At 43.6% G+C, this 14,178-nt stretch overlaps 1 protein-coding gene across 4 annotated transcripts in view; it reads right to left on the minus strand.

Moving 5' to 3' along the window:
* Positions 1–14,178, minus strand: part of sik3 (SIK family kinase 3) — a 49,269-nt gene that overhangs the window by 28,012 nt on the left and 7,079 nt on the right. For 2 of the 4 annotated variants that reach the window (XR_003932842.1, XM_030109054.1), the window contains exons 2-10: positions 5,494–5,610; positions 4,210–4,273; positions 2,239–2,400; positions 1,933–2,057; positions 1,727–1,850; positions 1,516–1,634; positions 708–818; positions 466–600; positions 96–173 (exon numbers count right to left, since the gene is read on the minus strand). Coding sequence is in view for 1 of the 4 variants with exons in the window: in XM_030109054.1 (XP_029964914.1) it covers positions 96–173; positions 466–600; positions 708–818; positions 1,516–1,634; positions 1,727–1,850; positions 1,933–2,057; positions 2,239–2,400; positions 4,210–4,273; positions 5,494–5,610 (1,035 nt within the window). In the remaining 3 variants the exon portion in view is untranslated. Of the gene's footprint in view, positions 1–95; positions 177–465; positions 601–707; positions 819–1,515; positions 1,635–1,726; positions 1,851–1,932; positions 2,058–2,238; positions 2,401–4,209; positions 4,274–5,493; positions 5,611–14,178 lie in introns of all 4 variants that reach the window. The other 2 variants (XR_003932843.1, XR_003932844.1) reach the window with 1 other exon arrangement.

The raw sequence follows: 14,178 nt of genomic DNA on the forward strand, positions 1-14,178 counted from the left end.
GTTTGCGTTTGCTTATCAAGTGTTATGACCCTAAATCCCGGCCACCCACGGGCAGCCAGCCTGACGTAACTAAGTGGACTGTATTGTTGACTCACCTCAACAATCTGGTTCTCCGGGTTGATGAGCTGGACGTGGGGAACGGTCATGCTAACGGGATTACCCTGTGGGTCCGTCTGCTGGGCATGCACATACACACAAATAGGTCATGTGAGGATTGGGCTAGTTTTATATCAATCTTCTTAAGGGCAGTGGGATTGGCAGACATGGGTTAATCAATCCATTCAGTGGGCAAGAGCAGCGTGCGAGCAGGCGAACGCCTTTATCGAAGGCAGGAAATAAATAAACAAATCACAAATATGTTTTTTTTTTTTTAAATACGGAAATTACACTCCTTAAGCCTCATAAATCCCCACAACACTGCGTTAGAAGTTGGCATTGGCTTAGAGAGGAACACGGATGAATCACCTGTACAGCATTTAGAGGATAGGGAATGGGGCGCGGCGTCGGTGGAGCAACCCGCAGGGTCTTGTGTTTCTTGAGGCGGTCGGCCAGCAGACTGTAGATGGCACTGTAGTGATCATACGCGTCGGTTTGTAGCGACTGGAGAAGAAGAGGCGGGTAAAACATTAGTGGCACTGTGGATGTTTGTGCTACCAACTGAAGCTCATGAGTGGAAAATCAGATTCAAGTTTAAAAAAGTCTCCAACCTGAAGGGTGCGCTCTCGGTCCAAACCCATCTCAGACATCGCTATCAGCACCTGCTCGTTGATGAGCTCGATTTCTCTCTCCGTTTTCACCTGTTCGCACTCAGCTATCAACTGCAAGGGAGGAGTAACAGGATTAAAATGAAATAAATGACTCGGGGATCAGTGTGAAACAGATCATCAAATCCTAAAATGTGAGCAGAACTGGTGCTCCTGTGGAAAACACTTTCTACGACCCTACGATGACCTGAAGCTGCTGTGCAAGACTTTTCTTTCTCTGCCTGCTAAAAGCAGGTACATTGTGGCCAATATCATCATTATCTTATTATTCTGGATTCAAACTGTCCTCATAATCTAAACCTTAGAAAACAGGGCTGGTGCAGGGGGTTTATGGGAAATACTTACCACTGCCATTTGCAGTGAATTCTACTAGTTAATATTCTATGAGTATTTAAAGTCTATAGTCCAGACACTAAATACACCAAGTACATTGTGACCTATATTACTTGAACTGAAGAACTTCCAAAAAGATGAAAAAGTTCGTGGAGCACATTCAGTTGAGCAACAAAGATAAACACAGCGTCCCAAAGGCGGAGAATCCCAACCTTCTGTCCTCAGTGAACCCCAGGTTGCCTTTGACCCACTTTCTTATCGCTAATGTTCTAAAACATTACAGTGAAGACTTTTTTTCTTCTTATTTTTAGGCATGTGCAAATCTAATTTTGGCTTTCGAACTACTGCTCTGGGGCTTCATTTGGATACAGTGTAAAACAAGAAGAATACAGTGACCTTGTGCAAACCGTGGGCTCACCCTGTCAAACTCTGGGTCTGGGTCTCCTTGCCTCATCCACTTGTTCTTACAGATCTGCTCCATGGTCAGCCGCCTGCTGGGCTCCAGCACTAACATGTGTCTGATCAGGTACTCACAGTCTGCAAAACGCACGGGAACATCAGGCGAGATCAAACAGAAATACAACAGAGGTAGTACAAAAACAAAAAACACACGGGAGAGTGACTCCTACCTGTGGACATGAAGAAAGGGATGCGGAACTTTCCACTGAGGACACGCGCCCGCAGATTTTGGAGAGTGCTGCCGTCAAAGGGCAGGGCGCCGCATACGAGCACATATAACACCACACCTAAGCTCTACACGAGCGAGTAAGACAAACAGATTATGAGTGTATCACTGGTAAATATGACTCTTCAACTAGTAATCAGCCACACTCACCCATATATCTACTTTAGGTCCGTCATACTCCTTTCCCTCAAAAAGCTCCGGCGCTGCATAAGGAGGGCTGCCACACCACGTTTTCAACAGCTGGCCTCGGGAAAACAGGTTGCTGAAGCCAAAATCTGCCAGGAGGAGGGACGGCGCAGGACATGTTGATTCAATCCCATCATTTCCTCCAAAGTCAGAAAAAGCTCCAAAAGCACATGCTGGCACTTGCCAACGCCCACTCACCGACCGAGACGGCCCGTAACCACCGAGGGAAGTTTCCCACCCTTACACTCGAGTGCAAACACAAACACACACCTGCAATTTTGATGTTGAGGTTGTGGTCCAGCAGCAGGTTCTCGGCCTTCAGGTCTCTGTGGACGATGTTGCGGCAGTGACAGAAATGCACCGCCGCCACAATCTGCTTGAACTTCTTCCTGGCGTCTTTTTCCGCCATACGGCCGTGTGCCACCAGATGGTCTACGGACACGGACACGGACACGGACACGGACACACACACACACACACACACACACACACACACACACACACACACACACACACACACACACACACACACACACACACACACACACACACACACACACACACACACACACACACACACACACACACACACACACACACACACACACACACACAACTGAGTTATGGGGGAGTTAGGTAATCAGTCAGTCTGCCGTCCTATTCAAGCTTTTTAAACTAAAGTTTACACTGGTGAGACAGATCTGTACGATAGTGACTTACAAAACTTTTTACCCCCTTTGGACTTTTCCATATTTTGTCAAATTACAACCACAAGATGTAAATTCATTTTATTTTCATTTATTTTATTTCTACAAAATGTGTCACATAATTTGGAATGGAAGGAAAACGATACATTGTTTTCAGATTTTTTTTTTTTTTTCCAAATGCAAAACTGAAAAGTGTGACATCCAGAGGAGCCGTGCCCTTTTACTCAGATCCCCTGAAACAAAATCCAGTGAACGAAGAGTCTTCAGAAGTCACCTAATAAGTAAATAGAGTCCACCTGTGTGCATCTCTCCTGTGAAAGTCTCAGACCTTCATTGGAAAACTTTTGTGAACAAACAGCACCTTGAAGACCAAAGAACACGGCGCACAGGTCTGGGAGGAAGTTGTGTTGGAGAAGTTCAAAGTGGGGTCAACTTAAAAAAAAATCCCAAGCTTTGAACATCTCACAGAGTGCCATGCAATCAATCCATCATCAAAATGGAAAGAGAATCACAACTGCAAACCAACGAGGACATGGCCATCCACCTTAACTGACACTCCTGGCAAGAAGTAATCCGTCCACAGGACAATCCACAAATCAGACATAAACAAAGCCAGAAGAAGTCACATTTGCAGCTGGAGACACAGCAAACATGTGGAGGAAGGTTCTCTAGTCAGATGACACCAAAATTTTACTTTTTGGACAAAATGTAAAATGTTGCGTGTGGTGAAAAAATAACACTGAAAACACCATCCCCACTGTGAAACATGGTGGTAGCAGCATCATGCTGTGGGGATGCTTTTCTTCAGGAGGGACAGGGAGGCTGCTCAGAGAGATGACGGGAAGATGGATGGAGCAAAACTGTTGGACCTCCTGCAAGAAAACCTGCTTAGAGTCTGGAAAAGACTTGAGACCGGGGCAGAGGTTCACCTTCCAACAGGACAACGATCCAAAACACACAATCAGAGCTCCAATAGTGAGGCTTAGATCAAAACATATTTATGTGACAGAATGGACACGTCAAAGTGCAGACCTTCCTCCAACCGAAAATCTCTGGCATTCCTTGAAAACTGCTGTTCACAGACACTCCATGTAATCTGACAGAGGTTGAATTATTTTACAAAGTAGAATGGGCAGTCTCTAGATGGGCAAAGCTGATAGAGACATACCCCAAAGGACTTCAGCTAAAAGTGGCTCAGGGAGTGTAAATACTTTTGCACACTTCACAGTTTAATTTGTTCATGTATCACTTTCCTTCTACTTCACACTGTCTTGATCTAGCACATAAAATCCCAATAAAACACATTTACATATGTGGTTGTAAAGTGAAAACTTTTGAAAAGTTCCAAGAGTATATAATTAGTATATTTGGTTTGGTTTGGCTCAGTAAACACAACACTCACCATTAGTGAGAAATACAAGGCAGACTTTGATCTAAGTTGATTAAAAACAATAAAAAAAAAATAGATCCAGAAAGGGGAAAAAGCAGGAGGACAAGAAACGACATACACAACCAGTGCGGGAGACTTCCTTACCGAATATCTCTCCACCACTAGCATACTCTGTTACCAGATAGATCATCCTCTCCGTCTCCATCACCTGAAGATATAAACAAATGATAAAAAAGAAAACAGGACCTGCAGACCCTCTGACAGGCCAACATCTAGTGATGGGCGGTTCACCCGTTACACAACAGCATGACTAAGCATTGTTTGGCATACAAACAAGGAAGATTTAAATAGACCAAAAAAAAAAAAAAAAATCCTGCCATGTACTTGAGCGCAGTGTTGAGTCTATGTATGCGAGAGGACTTCAGCATCAAGTTGCACAACATCAAGTGAGGAGAGGATGTTTAAACAACTGCTGGCTGCTTCAGACAACACACTCGGTATGAGCCTGATGCTTTAATCTCCGTAAAGAAGAATACTTTATGTTCATCTCTTGCTATAACAAATGGGAGTTTCACAGAAACCAATTGGTAAATAACTGTGGCAAAGTGTTTAGATGGGATGTGATGAAATAAAATGTGGCATTTTACAAAACAAAGAAGTGAAAGAGCTGTGTGATGTGTCAGAGTAATGAGCACAGCGACGGTGCAGCCCCTGTACATGAGATGATGTGTATTTATTTGTGTGGCTATGCTAACAATACAATTCACAACAAAGTCTTGCTTAGATTTAGGGAAAAGTACACAGTCATTAAAGGTAATAGATTACAAGATTTTAACATAAAATGCAGTTAAGTTGTCCGGGGAACTTGAAATTCTGAGCTTGGTTTGCAGTAGAGCTGGAGGAAATTACAACTTCCTTCATGTAAAAACCCTGCTATTGATAACTAAACACAGTCGCGTCATAGAAACGTATGACAACATGAGGTCATTGTAAAATGTCAGACTCGCAAGTCTGCGCTGGGACAGTTGCAAGGGCTCTGAATTAGCAACAATATCAGTAATATTTTCCGACCTGAAGATGTTCTCATCAGCTGGAACACTGCGACTCCTTTTGTTCATAATGAGATACTCTAAGAGACTGTTTGAACAGTCAATATTAAAATAAGAACGCTACCCTCGTTGTTCCATTTCTCATGCGTCTGTTTCACTGTGGCTGCCGAATAGAGGCAGACAGAGAAGTAAAACATTTTCAAATGGTCAGAATTCTTCCAAAAACCTGCTAAATTTTCTCAAATTGTGCAGCCTACCATGCACTATATAATCAAGATCTATAAGCTATTCCACGACTAGGGATGGAGCACACAGAGCGGAGGTCTCGGGTGAAAGCCGTGAGCGGACCGTGCCCTCGGCTCTGCGGGTGAACACACACCTGATAAAGGCGGATGATGTGGGGGTGCTTGAGAAGCTTCATGATTTGCACCTCTCTGAAGATCTTCTTCAGGTTCTCATCATCCAGTTGGGTCTTATCCACTATTTTGATGGCCACCTGAAGACAGACGGGGAGACGAAGAGATTATGGAGGGCAGAACGTGGAGAAGACAGAAGCGAGTGGCGCTGAAGGGCAGAGGGGGGCACGACGTAACAAAGGATTTGTTGTAAACCAGACAATATGTTTACGAGCTCTCACTCCTAAAAATACACACAAACACTCAGATTAACAATATTCAGCTGACGCTTAAATTACAGGCAACAGATCTGGGGCACGGTCGCGGTGCCCTCGCAAGACTGCTGTGATGACACAATTATCACAGAGGAGTAACATGCCGAGAAAATAACCAGCTCAGGCACTGAGGAAAGGGTGTGAGTCAGACAGACCCAATTTACCGTGACCTGGGAGAGTTAATCCATTATTACGGCGTAAAAAACAAACAAAAAAGAGAAAAACAGAAACTTAAAAAAGACAAATAGTGTGCGGCTCTCAGAGGAGCTGGAGGATTTTCTTATGGTGATGATCATTCAAACCGCGTCTTGTCAAATAGTGCTTTCTTTGCATTTCCAGCTTGTTTGGGTAACCTGACCTTCGCTGTAACCTTCGACTGTAAGCACAGCACTTGCATAACCGCTGAGACAATAGCTCCGGCAGCGTGGACCGTAATGGTGTGTGACAGGAGCTTTTCTCTGCCACTAAGCAATGGGTAGATGACTTTAATGACTTAATCAAGCAAAGCTAATGGGGATGCCCCAAAACGCAGCTTATGCCAAAAATAGATGAGCGAGGGCTGTGGAAACGAAAAGCACGCGGCGATCTCTCACACACTCATCTGACAGATTTTTTTTTTTTTTTTTTTTTCTGGAGTAGCATCCTGAGCTCTCCCTTTCCTTGGAAAAGACACAGAGAAGGTGAGGCCGCCTGAAGTCCGACAAGGCCGACTTCCTGTTCCAAATGGGAAGGGGAAGTGAGGAAGAGCGAGCACAGGGCTCCTGAGAGCACAGTGGCAAAAATCCAGCTCACTGTGTGGTTTCCCTTCAAGGGGATTGTACAAATTGTGGAAAACATGTGCGCTACAAGACTGAATGTCTCCCCTGCATGCAGGTATGGCTACCTGGACGGTTTCCACACGTCTCAACTGTGCCAGAGATGAGTTCTTAATCTGAGAGGAAATCGGTTACAAGAACAATTCAAAATACAAATTTTTCAAACAAAATTATCTTAGTTAAATGCTCTGCCACTCATATCTGTTTGTGCCATAATGATAGCTGATAACCTGATATCTGGCAATTCATTAGTTGTACGTCCATAAATTGTATGTTACTACTATGATTTCACAACCTTTTGTTCCCTAGATATTGAAAATAAATATCAATATTGAAAATTGCACATTTAAGTAAACATGGAAGACTTCATTTCTGTATTCTCTCTTTTTATACAAAGAATGTACGAAAATTAAAATCCAATATTGAATCTGACAGCAATGTATCAACTCTCAAAAAGCTGTGGATTTGCAAGTGTTGCTTGTAAATCATATTGTTGCATCGCTTTCTGCTTCAGGCATAGATCACAACACTGCCACCTAGCCACTGACGGACCGAGGGGAAGTCGATGAGACAGAAAGTCTCGCCAAGCTGTGCACGGAGCCCCACTTCTGGCTAAGCGACTGGCGGCTCGTTGGAAAACCCTTCAACTGGTTCCAACGGTGTAAAAAGCTTCCTCCAACAAAGGTTACAGGGGGGATCAACAAGAGTCACGGTGCCTGCCAAAATCACGCCGTCGGGAAACACAATAAGTTTGTCCGCACACAAATATGATACGGATACGAGGGAGCACAGACCCTCAGCAAGGCCCTGTCACAAGACATCACGACACTATTTCTGAAAAAGGAAAAATGCATCTTAAAGGTGTTGGAGGCAGGATTCCATATCTCCGCCATCTTGCTTAGGGTTACCTAAGCAAGATGGCGATTTGACCCATCTAAGATGGTGATTTGAAACCCAGCACAGCCAATCCTGTCCTGTTTTCTCTGACATCACGCCCTTACGCAAGTTAAGCCCCTCCCACAAGAACGTGCGACGAACGCCCCTCGACCAATCATGGTTAGAGCCTCAGGGGCTCTTCTGATTGGTCAAAGATACCTGGAGCTGTCGAGATTCCTTTTCAGCTCAGAACAGAGACAGATGGAAACGCTGCGCCCGCGCGGCAGTATAATTATGCTACACTCCTAAAGGATTATCAATGGATACTCTTAACATTTAATCCAAAGAAAACACAGAAAAATTAGCACTGACTAGCAAAATCCTGCCTACAGCACCTTTAAATTATTTTCTAGCATAAGGTAAAGCTCAGTGAGATGAGGCAGTGATGCAACATGTCAAAAAAAATTCCCTGTGATTTATCTTAATACTGGTGAGCATACATGTTGAACCCCTTCATGTTCTACAGCACTTTATGCTATTCAGAGTCACAGGGGACTTTAGTCGGTCTATCCCGGTAAAGGCAGACAATTAAATTCACACCTGCCATCCATTTAGAGTCACCAGTTAAGTGGAAATATGCAAAATGAGATGAGCGTGCAAACTGCACCGAAATCCACCCACCGAACTCGAACGGTGGATATTCTATTAGTGAGACGAGAGCACGAACCAGAGCTTTAAATGATGCCGAGATATCACAAAACACAGAACTCCAGGTATACCAAACCCCGCTCATTCCCCTCCCTCATCACATATGTTTCACACTGTATGTGGGCATCTGTGTGGAATTTGTGTCTATGAGGTATTTTAAGCAGAAGCAGTCTATTTCTGGAGCTGGCACTGGTCCGGCTTTGTTGACGTAATGCCTCCCCTCTGCATCTTCTGGAGGGTACCAACAGGACATCTGGATCACGCCAACACTCCCACACTCAGACGGACGCCGACATCTTCACACGCACAATGTGCTCACTTTGAGGGCAGCGCGACCTTGCTGGAAAGAAGAGCTGCGAATACAATAAACAGAAGCCTGATTTCTGAAGTCTTGTGATGGAAGGCTGTTCAACAGCTAAACGAAAACAGAGACACAAAGGACCAGCTGGGGCAGTCGGGAGTACGCCGTGGACTTGCAAATATTTAGGGTTTCATGTGAATGATTACTCAACGACTGTCTTTCTCACATTGCACAGGCTGGATCATTTGGCTGACAACTGGCTAAAGATTTTAAAAATTACATAACGACGTGACGGAAATGGAAGCAGATCTAAAGTATTTGGGCCTGGGGATCCGGCTTAGGTTCAACCAAGGTGCGATTATCATGTAGTGACTGGAGTGTGTGTACTTCAGTCATCTCAGGGTGTTGAATCTACTTTTAACTATCTTCCATGACTCTGGAATTTTCCATCGAAAGATCTGGGTTCACACTCGCGCACAGACACACACACACCCCCCCGAAAGGCCGGCTGCAATGAGATGAAGTGTCACATAGCCTCTCCGATCACAAGACAGTGACCTCAACACTGCACCATGTCACAGCAGCTGGTGTCCAGCAGAGGCGTTCGGACCATTTACTGTACCGTAAACACACACACACACACGCACGCACGCACGCACGCACGCACGCACGCACATACATGCATGCATGCATGCAACAAAGACTTGAGGCAGAAAAAAAAAAAACTGCCACAAAACTACAGGTAGTGGCAGTGGTCAAAAAGCAGACCTGTTGACAAGGCTTAGACACAAGTTTAACTAAAACCTCAATAAATTTTCTCGGTTACATCATTTTGAGAAGCCAATGTTTCTGCTCAGTCAGGTTTGTTTCATCTTGTGATGATGTTCCAACTTGCAAGCACAAAGCTTTAAAATTGATTCCAACACGTTTTCTTTAAAACTTCAATCATCATCATTCAGTCTTTAATATTTTTTATGTGTTCATACAGTAAAGACTAAAAGACACACAAGCAACACAACAAAAACATGCTTCATGCCATTTTTATTAGATTCTTTATCTCTCATTTGATTCATAATTTCCAAAAGCTAACATTAAAGGAAAGTGATGTAAAACTGGCAAGCTGTTTGGTTGTTTGGTGCCAGCATCACCGTGAACCACATCCGGATTTGTCTTTGTTCACATTTTCCACTCATCTAATACATAACTATAAACGTCACCTAATTCAAACAATTAGTCTTCAACATGCAACTAGTAACATTTGACAAAGATCATATTTCTAATTTCATATACGTTACATTTGATTAAAAAGTATCATTAGATAAACAGAAAAAAAAACCACACAAAAGTGAATGACAACTTTTTAAGGTGACTACTGGGAGGCTGTGAGGATAGCACAGTGCTTTCATTTAGCTGGAAACTCTGGACAGTGAGAGGTTATCAACGTAGGACAGAGTGTATGGACAATAAATACTACAATAGGGAGATACACGGCGGGTAATGTTTAGAACTCCAGCTGTATCCTCCGTGAAGATGGGAAGTTGGCCATGTCGATGCATAAACAGTACAGTATTTTTTGCATCTTGGAACTCAAACAAACTTCCACTTTTCTAATGGGAAGCCCCTACTTTGACCTTGTCCCCCCCCCCCACCAGCCAGAACTTTCCCACTCCCCAGTGACTCATGAATGCACCATTATTCTGGAGGTGACGACACAGCAGCATTTGTAAACATGGCCACGGCACATGAGCGGCCGGCTGAGATAGACACACCACGGCAAACTGAAGGTCCAGGGAGCGCTATGTACAAAGACATTTATGGAACATTACGCCTGTCCTCAAGTCAATGTTTGCTGCCATTCGGTGACCTGGAACGTTGACTGTGGCGGCTGAAACGGCAGGATGCCCGCATTTCTAGCACCGTCATATTTGGGGAAAAACATTACATGGTCTCATCATACGTCACGCCGATGCCAAACCACTCATTACTCAGAAATGGTTTGCAAAACATGATGTGGCTTTTTCGCTGAACGCTGACATTTATCAGAGTTCAACACAATATAAACTTTGAGCCATTTTGCTAAATGGTGTATCTTACAATTTTCAATCAAAGTCCACTTACTTCCTTGCGGTCAGATAGCTTCCAAACTCCTCTCCCCTCATTCTTTCTGACATTGTTAGCGACTTTCCAAAACATTCACAGCCACCCGGCGCTCGACTCCAGCACTTCTTTCCACTGTTAATCAACTTTTTTTGGTGAGACGTTTCAGCACACTGCTTTCATGCTGCCTCCCAGCACTGCCGATCAGACTGAAACACCGATTCCCCATGTGGTCAGACAAAATGTGAGATACTGCAGCACACTTAAGCCATGAGAAAATTTCATTACTGACATGTACGCAAAAGAAAAATGAAAGCTCTTCTCAGTGTCAAGCAAAACTTCAAGACAGAAAAAAAAAAATTGGAAGGCTAGATGATAAAAAGCAGCAATCTGAATCAATAACAAAAGGTAAGCAATATAATGATTAGAAATGGAAAAAGTATCATTACAGTACAGATCCCATTGAGATATAACAGTCTGATAAAATACCAGCTGCACAAATTTTGATTTCTTTATGACTTTGCATGCCATGATATAGCAGGTGGTGTTGGTCCTGGTTAAATTCCCAGCCAGAGCCCATCTGAGAGGAGTTTATATGCCTGTGGGTTTCCCTCTGGTTTCTTCCCAAAATCCAAAGATACGCACGATCGGTGAACAGCCAAATCAAAGTTGGCCAAAGGTATGAATGAGTGTGTGGGGGTGACTGTGTTTCTGCATTGCTCCTGTGACAATTTCGGTTGTACTCTGCCTTTTGCTTAAAGACTCAGCTGGGACAGTCGCTTCATACGGCTTCAAAAGAAAATATGGCGTTTTAATTAAATTTACAGAAGATACAAAGTACAAATAAAGAAGGTTCCACAGAGATGGACTGTGTTCAGTATTGATACCAATTAAATTAAACAGGAACAGTAGCAGCAATATAACAGTAATTAAAGAAAAGCACCTTAAGCGTGGAGCACGGTGCAGCAGCATAGTCAAAGTTTATTCTTACTTATTAATATCAGCGTCTGGACATGGCTTCAAACTTCTTCTAATGCGGTAGATTTTACAGAAAAGTTTATCACACCCTTGTCAATGTGAGGAGAGAACGCACCTCATTTCACCCTGCCATTTGCGAGAGGGTGTTCACAGGGTGAACACTCCTCTTTAAGAACTAAAAGAGTCCTTTGAAATGTACAATGAAGGCATGTTTAACAAGTCTAGGATCCCACACAAGGTTCGTTTCTAAACAGGATACAAGTTAATCTATGTCTTCTTCACCCTGAAGGGGTCTGGAACCATTTTCTCGACTCTGTGGGAGAAAAATCTGCAACATGTGTTAACATCTGCAGCATGTGTTAACATCTGCACAAGCAGCAAAACACATTTCTGCACATCACAATATCAGACGGCCTTCCAAATGTTCCTTCATTATTAACTGTCAGTGGATGAGAAATATTCATTCAACACAATCCCTGGCAATACTGTGCAACGTCTACAGCTGGAAGCTGGGAAACATGCATCTTGCTCGGTCATCAGACTCGAGATGCACACACGCACACACACACACACTGATGATATAATGTATGAGGTTAACCTTCATCGGCAGGAGACACGGATTACAACACCTAGAGGGTGTAATGCTGAGGCTTAACCCACATCGGCAACAAGTACACACACATGCACACACGCCCAATGGCTGCCCATACTTCTCTCAGCTTTAACCTAAAAGCTTCTCGGAACGACGATAAAATTCTAAAGCTGTTGCACTGTAGCGAGCACGGTAAGGTCACGCAGGGTCGGGACAAACTGCAGGACTCTTTGAGTGTACTTTGTGTGGCGCGCAGCAATGGCAGAGGCACAGTGAGTCAGCACAAAGCCTTTCAGTGGTGCTCCACTGGTGTGTTGTGCACTTGTATGAGTTAACGTGTGGAAATGAGTCAGCCCAGTGTGCTAAGCAGAAAGCACAGGCCTGGGATGAAGTGTGGAAAAACTGGACATCACACTTTCATCTGCTGGCTTCACAGGATTTTTTTTCTTCTTCTTCTTCTTCTCCTTGTTATATAGCGCCACATCCACTGGTGTTGTGTAAATCTGGAGCCACAGGCAGGCCTCATCAGGTGGAGTGTTTGATGACTACTTTGGGTGAACACAAACATCACAAGAGCCAGATGCCTTTGGGCCATTATGATATCCGCAACCTAATAAAGCAGAGAAATGCATTTAATTTGTGACTGTGGTGCATAAAAATAAAATTCAACGACCACTGTGGGCCAGAAACAGGAACTGAAATTTCTCATGCTCCCAACTGCAGTCGCTGCATGACACACCATTGCCCTGAGGGGTCCGCATTCCCACGACAGCCTCACAAAGACAAAAACTCCCAGGATGAATTCATTTCAATGTGATCAGAAAAAAAGAGATGCAAACACCCTTTAACCTACATTATCGAAACTAAACATATGTTCACCAAAACTGGGCAATAAAAGATGAAAAAATGGCAAATGCTTTCACTTATACAAGTATGTATGTATCGAACCTGCAACCTTAATACTGAAAGAAAATCGCCCCACCAACCGAGACACAGCTGCCTCAGAAGAGGAGGAATATCTGCGTCTTGACTAAACTCTGAATTAGGGATGCACGATAATTATCGGTCCGATAAATTATCGGCCGATTTGGGGCAAAAATAACGTAATTTTTATAGATCCGATAATTTAATCTGATAAATTAAACCAATAAATTAATGGGTTCAGTAAAATTGCTTGTCGGCGTGCTGCATCTTTAACTGGCTCGAGGAGGCGACAACTGCAATACAGGTTTGTTCTGCGGGTTCACTGCTGCCCTGCATCTTGACTGCTAAGGAGGAGAAGGGGTTTTGCACCCCTCCGTAGCGTCCAAAAGCTGCCACAGCCAGTGCTGCGTTCAAGTTGACTCAGGGACGCGAATGCAGCCGACAACGAGCGGCGCGCAGTGTGGCAGCTTCTCAAAATGGAGCCTACTGCTGGGTGGAGGCTGTGTCAGACAAAGCTGGTTTACAACAGCAGTACGGGATCTACGAGAGATCAGCTGCCATGGAAACACCCCAACAAGCTGGAACGAGAGACGCTGCAGCTAGCATCAATGCTAACGCTAGCGTTTCACAAGCTAGCATGAGGGATTTTATATACAACAAATTAAAGAAATGTGACAAGACACTTAGTGAACATATCATCAACTTAACAGCTGAAATGGCCCTTTAGTCTGATAACTAGTGGAATGTCTTTGATTTAATGGAATTATGAGATAGTGTATGTCAAAGGAGACCGCGCCATCTCGTGGTCATTTGACGTCACATGTAGAAAAAAAATTGTAAACGTTGACACCCCTAGTTTTTAGATTTGAGGTTGACAGGTTAATGCATTTAATTTATTTCATAGTTGAAAATATTTCACTTCATTTTTCGGCAAACAAGTTCTGTGAAACCCTTTTCTTAAAGGATGCAGTTTTTGCTTAAGTTGGGATTTGATGTCATTATATTTGATACTGAGTTTTGAGACGTTTGACAGCCTGTGTAAATAATTACAGGAGATTTTATTTTGATTATAGTTTGGAAAAAATGCACTGTTACTCAATGTA

The sequence above is a fragment of the Salarias fasciatus genome, chromosome 14 (assembly GCF_902148845.1).
Source record: "Salarias fasciatus chromosome 14, fSalaFa1.1, whole genome shotgun sequence".
In the NCBI taxonomy this organism is placed as follows: Eukaryota; Metazoa; Chordata; class Actinopteri; order Blenniiformes; family Blenniidae; genus Salarias; species Salarias fasciatus.